The 15,174-nt window shown below is 41.8% G+C and overlaps 1 protein-coding gene across 1 annotated transcript; it reads left to right on the forward strand.

The window, feature by feature from the left end:
- Positions 1-7,269: 7,269 nt before the first annotated feature.
- LOC139461598 (uncharacterized) lies at positions 7,270-9,066 on the forward strand. Its single transcript, XM_071243073.1, has 2 exons — positions 7,270-7,469; positions 8,946-9,066. The coding sequence occupies exons 1-2, from the start codon at positions 7,270-7,272 to the stop codon at positions 9,064-9,066; spliced, it is 321 nt and encodes a 106-aa protein (XP_071099174.1).
- Positions 9,067-15,174: the final 6,108 nt, after the last annotated feature.

The raw sequence follows: 15,174 nt of genomic DNA on the forward strand, positions 1-15,174 counted from the left end.
CGGGGTTGGTACCTCTGAAACTTATCTAAACAGATATGTGAAACAACAAGAGTAGCACCACATTTCAAGGTGACACGAAGGACCTTTCATAGAAAGTAATCGCTCACCCTGAGAAACTTGAAGACGATCGGAAGAACAACTTAGAAAATAAGATAGAAATGAAATCTTGACAAGCAAACGCGATCAAGTATCTGGAATGTATTCTGGACAGATAAGAGTCCTAAACAAGGATACACAATAAATTACTTTTTTATCCTAGGTGACGGTAAAGAAACCCTTCACCGTGAACACACTTTACATTTTCATAACTCAGGATATTCAGCGTGACACGATACAAATGAAATAACTCTCAGATGCAGAGTGAGTGAGTGAACTTGCTTCGAACAGTATTTCAGTCACATCACAGTTAAATCCCGAAGAGATACAGTGACGTTATCTCTTTTGTGAAACGCGCGAGCACGGGTATGGTACTGACAAACCGAAAACAAAATCAGTGCAAACCAGGATTCGAACGCACGATCTCTGGTTTCAGGCACGTCTAAATTTTAGATAATTTTGCACAACGAATTGCAGCGCCTTGAATTCCAGGTAACTTCCTTACGTCACAAAAAGATTCGAATGACGCCACAAACGACGTTCGTATGATAAAAACAATATAGTGGTGCGCGTGAAGTGATATTAGCATTAGTGAGCATAGGATTTTTATGAACTCGGTTATTTCTAATCCTATGTGTAATAAATCAGCTATGACGTCGTTTCTGGTGTGACGTCATTCCGACCTCACGTCAAAATAACATTCGAATGTCGCCAACAATGCCGTCCGGATGACCGAAACAATACACTGTTGTCTCGTGACGTGATATGACCACATATGATTTTTTTTAACCCGATATGTTTGCCCTAGAAGGTAATACAAAATATTATAACGGTAACGCTATTTTTCAGGGCATTATCATTTACAGATGCTGGAGGTCTTCCATTAACTGTCCGACGAAGGAGGGCGGCTGAAAAGACCAAAATTTAATGGCCTGAAAATTAGCTTTACCGTTATTATAGCTAAAATGGGTGGAATTTGCTATAAGATAAAAAGAAATAGAGGTTATCACGCGAGTGTGTTTGGGGATGGTAAATATCCTGTATTAGGAATAAACACTATGTATTTAGCGAGCCTCTGTAATTATTTGGAAACATGCTTGAGTGGTGTTATGATTGTCAGTGTGTGTTTTTACGTGCATCTTACGTCACGTTCAGTATTAGTGAACTTAAATAGCGACGAGCATGGATGCGTGTGTGAGTGTGCGAGGACTGCTTGTTCGATTCCGCACTAATATCAATTTTATAGTGCTAACCCAGTGAGATACCATGCCGCAGATTACCATGGAGTGAGTGAGCGAGTATGGTTTTACGCCGCTTTTAGCAATATTCCAGCAGGGCGGGACACCAGACTGTGTGGAATTGAACCCAGGTCTTCGGCGTGACGCTTTAACAACTTTGCTATCCCACCGCCCCAGTCTAACATGGATACCAACTCAGACACAGCATACGGACTCCGAGCCAACCAGTCCTAGTGTAATCCCCGTAATACCGAACGCCTTGACTCCTGAAGATCCGGGGTAGGATAGTTCGTCAGCAACCCATGCTTCACTTTAAAGGCGACTATGCTTGTCGTAAGAGGTGACTAACTGGATAGGGTGGTCAGGCTCGCTGACTTGGTTGATGCATGTCATTGTTTCAAATTGTGTGGAGCGATGTTCTTGATGTCAATCACTGGTTTGTTTGGTCCAGACTCGATTATGTACATACCGCTGTGGCGTTAAACAACAAACAAAACAAACAAAAGTCTGGCAGGGTAAAACATTTATCATTTGACAACTTTTGATATAACGCCACAGGGGATCGAACCACCGACCTTCTGTTTCCCAGGCCATATTATAGTACATGGCCCAGTGGCTGTGTAATACAGACGCATGAGATAGAAGTGACGTAATACTGACAGTGTGTACTGGAATACCCCGGGCTTACGCTTATGTCGTGTATTGATCACAACCTGTGTCATGGTGACACACCGGCAAATAACAGTCGGAAACAGATGCTCAGCGCATGACAAACCGGGCAGGAACCACGTGACGTGTCTTCCTCTGACCTACATCCCGATCTGTATCAGCCGGGCGTGCATTTCCTTGTACACATAATGATTCATTAATATTTAATCTGAACAGTTCTGCACAGTTTTGATTGTGGGGCTTCCTCGCTGGTCGGCTTCCCTGTCCCGATATCTATATGTGTTAGTTATATGTAAATACCTGTACATTCGTGTATGAGCTTACACAACAGTTGTATTCCCCATTAGTTATACAGCCCACTTGTCATGTGGCAAATAAAACATAGGGCGTGGTTGATTGTCCCAACATACCACTACCTTATTCCTTCTGTGCAAAGTGGAATGATCCACTATGATGATCACTATGAACAAACGCAGTGTAGGATAAGGATATATTTAAGTCAAGGTCAGTCCGCTCACACTTAAACATATCACATTACCGCTGGCCATGTTGTCACAACGTAGTCGTTGAATATCTTGCTTTGTGGGCAGAGTCACCCGTGCGTGACATCCATTTTAACAAAACAGTGTAAAGCAGGGACAACGTGTTATGATAAAGAACTTTTTAAATTACGTTTTAAAGTGACGAATTGTGGCGCCTTGAATAAACAAGAACAACCATGACGCCCTTCTCGGTAGGTGGGAAATTATATAATACAGTCTATCCTGGTTATCTCAAACACCGTTATCTCGAATGTACCGATATCTCGGACCTATTCTCCAGTCCCAACCGCCTCACTATATAAATACATAAATTGTGCCCACTTATCTCTACTTCGAGATAAAACAACCAAGTAGTGATTGCTGCTATGCCTAATGAGGCACATGTGCACTGTACATAATTTGTCACAACCGTAAATTAATAAATCACTGCCGCCGAAATACAAATGTTGATTTCTTAATTTCTTGTGTGTGCAATCGTGTTGCTATGCATATGTACAATTGTGTTACTAGATTTGTCTCGATGTACATGCATCGTTATCTCGAAGTTACAACACCGTCTCGCTAGTTGCGAGATAACGGGGTTCGGGTGTAAAAATAAAACAAGTAACACCTCTCGTCTGTTCTTCAAAGAGGTCATGTGACTATGCCATGCCTGCATTATTTATGGCGCCGGTTTCGTCGTTGTTACCGGGTAATATATTTTGTGTGAACACCTTTTCTGCTAATAAACTGCTGAACAAAATAATGTATAGTGGCTGATGGTGGCCAAAGATGACACAAACAAGAAATGGTTATTTGATACGGGTATCACAGTTTTGGTTTGAACCTTAAAGTTTGTCATGTTTCGGCGACTGTTTTCAGCCTAGAAACGTTGTGGCAACGTTTGTAATTATTTGAAATCCAAATTCCAAGGGTATACAACAGCCCTGCAGTTTATGTAAGTTTGCAGTCAGCATGTAAAACACAGTGTTTTTTTAGATTTCCACTCTTCAATTGTTTGCGTTGGCGTAGCCGTAAACCAATTTGAAAAGAAAGTATCGCTTTATCGGGATGAGTGAGTGAGTGAGTTGTGTTTAACGCCGCTTTTTAACAGTATTCCAGTTATATCACGGCGTGTCAGCTTAACGTTGGAGGAAAGCCCGAAGTGATGCAGGTCTCAGACGTTTACCACTCTGGTGAAACCCACGAGCACGGGTATGGTGCTGACAAACCTAGAAACATAATCGGGGTGAACCGGGATTCGAACCCACAATGATAGGTTTCTGGCGTGTCCAAGGGACGCAACTCTGCACAGCGAATCGCGGCGCCTTAGACGACTGGGCCACCCGTGCCCCCTTATCGGGATGAATGGCTGCACACAGAGTCACGCGGCAATGAATATCGTCCTTATACATCTTCTTTAATAACTCCACGCAACGATAGTCACAAGTTACGTCCTTTTCCCCGGCTCTAATTGTAAGGGAGTGCAACATATGAAATATACAGTCAGAATTATATAGCCTCAATTTTTAACGCTTGAGTGGTGATATTTTACAGGAATGCTAACAGTCCCCGCTATACAGCGCTCGTCATGTGACCGTTGAACACCTGTGTCACAACACTGGCTGTTTTAAACACTGCACTCACAACAATGGGATGGCTACATGTTCAACAACATTGTCAGCAAGCCATTTCACCCGACATGTCGTAAACAAGCTGGCTTTTAGTGTGTGGTCCCAAACCAGTAAACAGTAACGTCCAGGAATGTCGGTGGGGTATTGGGCGGGGTGAGATCCTACAGGTGATTGTCTCAAGCCTTTGGATATTAACGTGGAAACTCAACAAAAACGTGTATACTATAATATATACAACTTGTCGTGGCCCCGTATGCGTGAGAACACTGACGGAATATAGCACCTGACTCTTGGTATATCTAACGATTAAACATTTAATTCTCAGCTGAAAGGTGAGGAAAGGTGAAATGGTCTTTAACGTCGCGTCGAAGATTATTGCACTTATAAAGCGACGTGCATGCACGTGTGTATGTGGCTGCTTGTGCTAGTCCGGACTGATGCCGATTTATAGTGCTAGCCCACTGAGATACCTTGCCGCAGTTTCACATAAATAACCCACTCAGACACAGTTTACTGACTCCGAGCCGACCAATCCTTGTTTTAGCCCCTTATGCCGAGCGCCAGGCAGGGTAACAACAAGTACCATCTTTTAACGTCTTTTGGTATGACGCGGCAAGGCTCAGCTCAAAGAATTGTCAGGGAAGAATTGAGAAATGTCTTTATTGCAAAATCGTCAGAATGATAAATTGTCTTTACGTCTGTTATTGTGTCAAACATTGACAGATCCCCAAATTGATGAAATAATGGTATTTTTATTCACATGCAGTTATCATAAGATTTGAAAAGCTTTACTGACAGTCATAGCTAATGAAGACCTTTGGGACTGAACTGTATTCACAGTTTACGTTGCTTGTTCACAAGGACCACTGATATTAAAGGCCTCAATGTTATACTGTGAGCCTGATTTTACTAAGGAAATCGAAAATAAGCGAAAACATTGGTCAGCATGCATAGTCAACATATTCTCTGTCTTCATCCGAGCATCTCGTGGAGGGAACGTTGTCCGTCATCAGACCACGCAATGTCAACTATTAGCAGTGTTCCACTTACTGAAAACCGAGGAACGCATAGGAGAATTGAGTATGTTCGGTCACAGTTGCCTTATTTAGATGCTTTTTGCTCTTGCTCTTTTAATAGTTCGTCCGGAAATCGGAATTCGTCCTCAACCAACAGTTTCTGTTTTATACCCAATTTCTCCCTTATGACGGCCTCTGATGATGCGTATATCATCTTCATTTTAACTGGTGAATCAGTTCCTAACCTGTAAAACAAAATATGACACAAATAGTGTTTCGAATAATGTTCATGACAATCCTAGTGCATTTACTCTGTGCTTTTGAAATTGCTTGCGAGGGGTGGGTGGTGTGTGTGTGTATTTTTTTCAAATGATAAAATATTAAATTCGCACATTAAATATCGACTGGCCGATTATCATTGGAAGGGGGTTGTCATGATGATATGTTTAATTTACCTCGAGGGTGCCATAACAAAAGACGACTAACGGGATCGGGTGATCAGGCTCGCTGATTTGGTTGATGCATGTCATCGATCCAATTGCGTGGATCGATGCTCATGATATTGATCACTGGATTGTCTGGTCCAGACTCGAATATTTACAGACCACAGTCATATAGCTGGAATATTGCTGAGTGCGGCGTAATACACCCAACCAACCAACCAGCCATAACAAAATGATACACAAAGTGGGTAGGTGGGTGTTTGCAGACTGTAACACCCCACCCACCCACTCCCCACCCCATCTATATATAACTATAATATATGCCAATTCCCTTATTAATAAATAACATGTATGATGTCATGTAACACATATCCATGTTGGGGTTACAGTATTAATTAATGATAGGTCTGATTAACATATTCATGATCAAAAGTGAGATTATGAAGAATGAAAGAGTGAGTAGGGTCTTGTGTCCACCAAAACTTGGCTCCACGGTAATCGACCCCGGGTCTTCGGCGTGACGAGCCAACGCTTCACCCACTTGGCTAACCACAACCCCAAAGAAGTAGTAAAACTATAAGTACTTACCATTTAATGAAGCACCTCTGGTAGTTAAGGTGACAATCAACGTAAGTGTACATGATGTATCGCATGTTGTCTTGTGGCATGATCTCGCCCAGTTTCCTAAACTCTTCATGGTCTCTCGCTATGGTTCTGCTGCCTTCCGGCAAGTCAGACATCAGCTTCATCTTATCTATGCAGATTTTTGTTTTTTCATCATTAATTCTGAAAGTAACATATTTGTAAACATGTCCCTTGACATCGTTTTTGATTAGTTCGAGAGTTTCGTCGTCCAGTCTGATACCAGACATGATTGTTCCGGTCTATGATACACGCGGCGAGAGAACTGTGTCCACCTCAGTCGTCCCACTCCTTGATGGCTACCGCTCCTGAGCTCAATACTGCTTGCTGTTGCACACGGAACAGTCTCATTTAGTTATGAATAATACAACGATTGGTCTTCCCTATAAGGCCTTAGATACAGCTGGCTATATTTAGCTGCAACTGTAAAACGTGTTTCTCTCCTCGCTTATGCTGAATGAAAGCGACTGTAAAACGCTTCCCTAATTCAAGACGTTTTGCTGTCGAGCAGCGCTTTAACCTTTATATATATGTACATGCACGGACTGTATAGATTTGTGTGCATGTGTGTGCAATGAAGTGTATAGCTGTTATCTAGTGGGCGTGGCGTGGCGTGGCATGACGTAGTGTTGTGTTCCAGTTTGTGGGCGTGGTAGGTGCATGGGATCTTCACGCATCACACGACCATCTGTGACTATCGTTTCTGTATATGACAGTGCGCTGTAGAACTTGAACACCGTCTGATAAAATGCTTGCAATGGATAATGGTTGAAAGGTGTAAATTGGCTGAGACAATGTGTATATGTATGAGATATAATATATAGGGTCATGGGAAGACCCGTGTTGTTGAGTTGGGACATAGCGCCCGGGAAAAGCTGACATAGTTGGAAAGAGAGAATATGCCGATTACTATTAAGATAGAGGAGGAGTGCTTTCAAGCCCATGTTTCTCAGGCTGCTGGAAACGCACAATGGACCGTGTATAGGATCACGAACGATAACAGAATTGTAATGGAGTCTCAAAAAGCAAGATGTTTTTCTGTGGAGGATACGATTGGCGTGGCTGGGGACAGTATCAACGCTAAAGTGAAGTCACTGTGGCACCAGCTGGTTCATAGCTTACCAGACGAGGATGGACGCTACGTTATGTTCGACTATGTCAAACTTCAGAAGGATGCCACGTGGTCCAGAGCATGCTCCTTCGTATTTTGGTAAGTTGGTTCCCTTGTAGACGGGTGTCTCGTGTCAGATTTTTCGGGTCTTTCGTGCGATATGTCGTCACCATCCGTTTGACCCTTTCACTCTGAAATATACGTGAGGCACCGCCGCGATTCGCTGTGCAGAGTTGCGTCCCTTGGGCACGCCAGAAACCTATGATTTTGGGTTCGAATCCCGGTTCGAATCCCGATTATGTTTCTAGGTTTGTCAGCACCATACCCGTGCTCGTGGGTTTCACCGAAGTGGTAAACGTCTGAGACCTGCATCACTTCGGGCTTTCCTCCAACATTAAGCTGACACGCCGCGATATAACTGGAATACTGTTAAAAACGGCTTTAACATCACTCACTCACTCACTAAATGAAACATACACACATTCTATTTGAAAAGGGCATACCAAACAGTTGTTTTAGTTTTGTTCACGGCATGTCCAGCAAACAATAAATTTAGGGTTTGGGGTTTAAAAAAATCAAATTAATACATCCCATTCCTATTGACACTGAGTTTCTGATTCGGAGTCTATGATTTACCTGTTGCATTACGTAATTTTACATTCATTGTAGAAAGCAGGGTTCGTGAGTAAATAAACACGCAACGCGTGTGGTCATTATTATCATGATCTTGTTAATGATAAATACGACGGCGTCCACTATCCCAAACATCCACTTTTGCTCACAGTCTGTTCAAACTTTGTCATGCGACAGTCACCCCCTGAAAATGTGATTGACTGTTCATCTTTGTTGAAGTTTGCCTACAAACTCTGCATGATTTGTTTATACATAAACAAAACATCTGTTTACTCTTTTATTCTCAGGTGAAAGAACCACATCATATGAATATGCAGTCCAAATTTATATGTCCATACATCATATAATAATAACAATAATATTAATAATAATAATAATAATAATAATAATAATAATAATAATAATAATAATAATAATAATAATAATATTCTGTTTTTATTATTATTTGGTTCAGAAAATTAACGATTTACAATGTGAAATTTAAAAATTCACTTCAGTGAATGTTGAATTATGTTTCTCATTGGTGGAGAAAGTAGCAACTACAGATAAAGAGCTTCATCTACTGTATAGTTTAATATGTTTTACTTTACTCAAAACTTTTACAAAAACGCAAAGGTACACAATGTATGTACAATTAGCGTGACCCATCAAAGAACTGCTTTGTAAAATAATGTTTAGCGTTATTAAAACATTTGGCCTGACATTAAGGTCTAGTTAAATTAGTGTGTTGGATAAGTATCTAAATTGGACATGCATACTAACACCTTGGCATCTGGCTTCATAAACATTTGCATTGAACATTTACTGCTGAACAGTGACTAGATCTGCAGGAAGGGCCCTTTCAGGTGGTGTTTACATAGCAAATATTAAACAGTCGGTGCAGTGGTATGAAACTGGTTTGTACTGGAAATATGAACATTATAATTGTTTTTATTATTTCAGGTTGCCGAAGGAAGCCAATCCAGAATCAAAAAGTATATATACTGCCGGCAAGGACACCTTTAAAGCAGCCCTGAATAATCTTGACATTGTGCAAGCTTGTGAGCCTGGGAGATCAGTTTAATAGGATCACCAATTCTTTTTAAAAGGATGATGTTTCTTCATCAGTATTGTGGCGTTACTTCGCCCGGGTGATCTCGTGCGAATGGTATTTGTAATAAATCACCTGTTCCCGAAAATGCTGGAAAAACATGTTGTCGTCAAGTTTTGCAAAACAACTTAAATCGTCCACTGGACATGCTCGATGTTCTGCAATATAACATGTTTTGGTCAAACAAATATTATTGTTGTTATATTTTACATTTTATATTTATATTTGTGTTAGAAGCGGGACGAATCGGTTCCATAACCATTTGCCAATGACATATATTTCAATCGACCACTAAAATTAAAAGAACGCATCCAATGTTAATTCTGCCAACCTTTTTGTCCAGAGACTCTCCGCGCTGTGGCTGGTCTCGCTCGGTAAAAGACAATTACAAACTTTCCACATGCTGTTTTCATGGGAACATACGAAGGAAGGAAAAAATGTTTTTCGAAAATTCAAATCATTAACCATGTGGCCTATCGGCCAGCATATTTTACTTTACTCAAAGCCTTTACAAAAACACAAAGGTATACAATGTATATGCAATTATCATGATACATAAAACAACTACTTTGTAACATAAATTTTAGCGTTTTTAAAAAAATTGGCCCAAGTGAAAAGTTGTTTGGACCAATGTCATGGGCCAGCAAAGATTACTTTGCTCAAAACTCATTTTTTAGTATGATTATGAAAAATTAAGGTCGGACCCATTTCTTTCACATAAACCCAATCCAAAACATCCGACGGAATAGGTACCCACTTTTTACTCGTAGACAACCAGACAGTATCAATATATAGCACGTTTCATAATAACAGATTCCAGAACACGATGAATTAGATAATCTAAAAATATCTAATTTCGATTCAAAAATTGTTTAATATGAAGTTGAATGACAGGGAGAAAAAACACTGAAACCATATGATGACTTGATAACATCCATGCAATATATATTATTGGCAAGGTGGATGCATTAAGGGGATAAAACAAGGACTTGCCCGTGTGGAAGGCTCAAACCAAACCTTTGCAAATTTCACGCAAGGTCACTCCCCTTTATTTTGCCCAATGCACTCACTCCAGGCTCGGGTCACTCCCCATTACTTGGGCCAAGACATTCACTGAAAGCTCAGGTCACACGTGTGTGTGTGGCTGCTTGTACTAGTCCGGACTGATGCCGAATTTATAGTGCTAGCTCACTGAGATACCATGCCGCAGTTTAACATGAATACCCCACTCAGACACAGTATACTGACTCCAAGCCGACCAGGCATTGTTTTAGCCTTTTAATGCCGAGCGCCAGACAGGGTAACAACAAGTACCATCTTTTAACGTCTTTTGGTATGAAGCGGGCGGAGATCGAACCCCAGACCTTCCGCTCTTCGGGCGGATGCTCTACCACTAGACCACGGAGGCGGTCTAGTGGAAAGAAGATATAGTGTTGATACACAAGTTACACATTCCGAGCACGGTTCGTTTAAGTCCAAATCCATTTACTTTAGATTATTGCTATAATATTAGTGTCTCTGTTAAAGGGCGCACCTGTGAAGCCTTGCTCTGATAAGCATGTACAGGGAAAATCAATAAGTACATGTTCTAGTTGAGATAAATGCCTACATTCACAAGAGATGAGAATATTTTCAGGCATCAGCTTTCGGATGTAGACCGTGGCGGTTGTCAAGGCCACAATAAGAGTTGGTTGGGTGCATTATCGTTACTGTGAAATATAAAAACTTGAATTAATGCTTTTGTCTACTTTTCTGACTTGCGTTTGATTTGAAACCTCTGGACGACTCAGGTGAACCCGTGTTGCCAGGGTATGACTCAAGTTAGATTTAGTTGACCAATGTTAGCTCATGTTAACTGGTTTACACCATACGGCTGACATATTTTGCTCACACCTACTTAACCCTTGGGGTGCGATACTCTGGTCAGCAGCCTCCGGGTGACGTCATCGTTAAAGACAAGTTATTTGTTGATTCAATCATGAATAAAAGCCTTTTAATGAACATAAATTAAGTAGGTATTGATATACGTGTGTGTATTCTGATATGCGTCAGGGAAATAAATGCTTTGGAATAAATAATGCAACTTTGAAGATGATTTCGCATGTGATTTCATATCATAAGCGGTTTTTTAACTGTCTTGTCTAATTATATGCATTAAATAGAAAAGCTACAAGGGCAGCTTTGTCAACAACGAAACACTTTAAATAAATATAAAGCAATATTTATATACGGGTCGCGACTATTGGAAATTTGTGTTGTGTAATTAGATTGTCACCTGAACTAATGAAACTAGTCAATCAGGTTCCACTATGGGTTACTCCAAATGAGGTGAGGTGGGGTGAGGTGAGGTGAGGTGAGGTGAGGTGAGGTGAAATGGGGTTAAACGTCGCGTTCAAGATTATTGCAGTTAAATAGCGACGTGCATATGTGTGTTTATCATGCCTCAACGTGAGATTGACCAATCAGAGAACAGATCTACTGACCCCACATACCGTCAGTAAAAATCCAAGATTTTTTTGGCTAAACTAATATGACACTGTATACGGCAACTAAAGACACCATAACTGGAGGGGGGTGGGTGAGTCTGGTTTTATTCCAGCAATATTCCAGCAATATCACGGCGGGGGGACACCGCAAATTGGCTTCACACATTATACCCAGGCACCATAACTAATATTATTATGCCTCAAAGTGAGATTGACCAATCACAGAGCAGAACTATTGACCCCACATGAGCCGTACACCGATTCCCAAACGAGTAAGTCCATTTTCCAAAGGCCACATGTTTGTTATACTGACTGGTCAAAGCGAAGCAATTTGCTCAATTGACTGAAGTTCTTGTGGATATACTTCCATCATGTAGCCTATGGGTTAAAGCGCACGCTCGTCGGGCCGAACACCCGGGTTCGATTCCCGACATGGGTACAATGTGTAAAGTCCATTTCTGGTGTCCCCTGCCGTGATATTGCTGGAATATCGCTAAAAGCAGCGTAAAACCATACTCACTCACTCACTCCATCATGGAATGTCCACAAAGAAAGGTTTCGCTTTCACGCTATTCTGTCAATGTGAGGCGTAGAACCTGCCAATCAACCCCCGTAGAAGGAGGCTACTGTCTACAGGTAGATGCGATAGACCCAAAGTGGAATTTTGGCTCGGGACAATGGAACCTAGTTTGTTTGCTGCAGCTGGCTGCTAAACGCCGCACTCACCAACAATCAATCGATAGAAGGGCTATCAAATCTGGACCAGACAATCCAGTGATTGACATCGTTTACATAGATATACGCAATTAGGAAACGATGACATGCATCAAGCAAGATGAGCCTAACCATCCGATCCCGTTAGTCACCTCTTAATGACCAAGACCATTTCTAACCCGTATCGAGATCTTCACGGGGTTATGAAAATTGTGTCATCGCTTTTATATAATTGCAAATTTCGGAAAACATAAAGATGAATTATGAAAAGATAATTTATCTGGAGATAATATTTTTCTCAACGCGGCACGTCGTGGTTCGAAGACACACTGTCTGAAGGACACCATGCCGGACCACTCAATCATTTAGAGGTAGTTCCTAGTATGACACAACGGTTGCTGTTGGGGCAATACTAACCCTGAATACCCTGGGTGGCATCTAGTTTCTCTGTAAGGTAACGTGGCAGCAAGTTCAACTGATATATAGTGGCAGGTGCATCCTACCATGGAAGTGAGCGCGAGCTATTGAGCAAAAATTGATTGGTTGTTTGTTTGTTTTTTACCGCCGCACTCGGCAATATTCCAACTATATGACGGCGGTCTTTAAATAATCTAGTCTGCGACAGATAATCCAGCAAATGACGTCAGATGCATAGATCCACGCAATTTGGATACGGTGACATGCATCAACCAAGTCAGCGAGCCTCATCAACCGATCCCGTTAGTCGCATCTTACGGCAAGCACAGTCGCCTTTGACGACCAGCATGGGTTGCTGCATTCGCCACCACTCGCCCCTTTCCGTCACCTTGTTCGCTATTCGGCTTGTCCCGGAATAAGACGAGTTGGTCACGAATGGGGTTGCTGAAGACCTGTCCTATCCGGTTCTTCACGGGCAGAGTTAAGTTGTTGAAGGTATCCAGTGTCGCGTGTGTAAAAGATACTATGTTCGGAGCGATAACTTTGAGAACGCCTCTGTTGAAATGCCTACGCCATAGTTTAGGTATTGGTTCGGATGTAAGCCTGGATTAATAACCATGCATACTTGAGATTTGGTTCATAAGTAAGAGATGGATATGATCAATTCGTCCATGTCGAGGTTTTCGGCATACATCTATAGGTCACGTGCTACTGCCGTGAAGTATTCATGTCACTGATTGTCCAGCCGTTCAGGTGACATAGTGTTTTATCTGAGTCACATTTCCTGTCAATGCGGTATGTGATACATTTGTATCTCACTTTATAAACCTCCAGTGACGTCATTATTTGTGTTTGAATGGAGCCTCCATTTTGTTGATAAACCAAGAAGGTAGCCAAGTTTCTTGCAAACCCGGGCATTCGGTTTGAAAAGCCTGGGCACTCTGTGGGAATACCGGGATTTCCCGGATTTTTCCGAAGTCTCTCGGATCCACTCGGCTTATTCCGCAACCTACACAATATTCGTTTTGAACATGTATATATATTTATGTAAGACAGCTTCCTTGGTATAGCGTGTACCCGGAGAACGGAAGATCGGTGGTCATACCAAAAGACGTAACAGGGTGGTACTTGTTGTTACCCTGCCTTGCAGTCGGTATTATGGGGCTAAAACAAGGACTGGCTGGGTTGGAGTCAGTATGCTGTGTCTGAGTGGGATATCTATGTTAAAGTGCGGCATTGTATCTCATTGTGGGTCAGCACTATAAAACCTCCCTAATCCGGACTAGTACCAGTAGACGCACACGCGCGCGCGCACAAGCCCGTACATCGCTATATAAGTGCAATAATCTTGAACGCGACCGTAAGCCTCATTTAACCGCACCTCCTCGATAAATGACCAAACAGACTGCTGTGCCATCATTGACCCGCCTCGCGCTTTACTGAAGACCCAGGCGGAATCCTTACCTCACCACAATTCGTCACGTTCATTTTGGAACGTACGTAACATTCAGGGTAGGTCGCACTGACTTGTCCTCACAACGCACAATTACTATCAACAACAGGACATTCATCCACACTGAGGTCATCAGGTATAAAATATTTTCCCCGCCATAGAAAAACAGTCAAGTGTTACTATAGACAACAGCTGTGTGTCTCGCTCTATACAATTACAATGCAATACATGTCTGACATCGAGCAAAAATAAGTTAAACAAACTGCTTCAGGTATTGAAATACATTTAAAAAACCCTTAGTGTTTATTTCATATATTTATAACATTAATATTGTTTGGGGAAACAGAGAATCACAGCGGTGTTTGAATTGAAATGATATTCGGATTCGGGGTTCAAACATTTAACCCATACTTCCCGTCAGAGGCTAATATGCTTGTCGTAAGAGGCAACAAACGGGATCGGGTGGTCAGGCTCGCTGGCTTGGTTGATGCATGTCACCGTATCCCAATTGCGTAGATCGATGCTCATGATGTAAAGTGCAATGCTCATCTAAAGTAAAGTGCAAAGGTTTATTTGCACTTTAGTCACGATTATCAATTTCAAAAGCTTAAACGAAAATACAGCGGAGGCAGAACGTTTATATATAGAGGCTCCATATATCGTCACTGATCGCACAAGCCACATTCGTCACCACTCGCCTCTTTCCGTAACCTGCATTCGGCTTGTCCCGGAATAACACGAGTTGGTCACGAATGAACAAGCCAGCCCCTCCGTTCGCACCCGAGCAAGCAAGTTCACGGTCACAGTCGGGTGCACGGGTCCTCGGCAAAGCATACATACTCTTCTGCCTTATTAACCCATAGAAATTCTTCAATCCACAATTAAACAATGGTCGTTTGTTCACTGTACTTTCCTTTATACGAGTGGAATTAAAGGATTTAAATATACAAAGGACATTTGTATCGTAAAATTGAGCTCACTATTCGGTGAGAAAACGGTGTGTGAAACCTG

The sequence above is a fragment of the Haliotis cracherodii genome, unplaced genomic scaffold (assembly GCF_022045235.1).
Source record: "Haliotis cracherodii isolate W230 unplaced genomic scaffold, xgHalCrac1.p SCAF_15, whole genome shotgun sequence".
NCBI lineage: Eukaryota > Metazoa > Mollusca > Gastropoda > Lepetellida > Haliotidae > Haliotis > Haliotis cracherodii.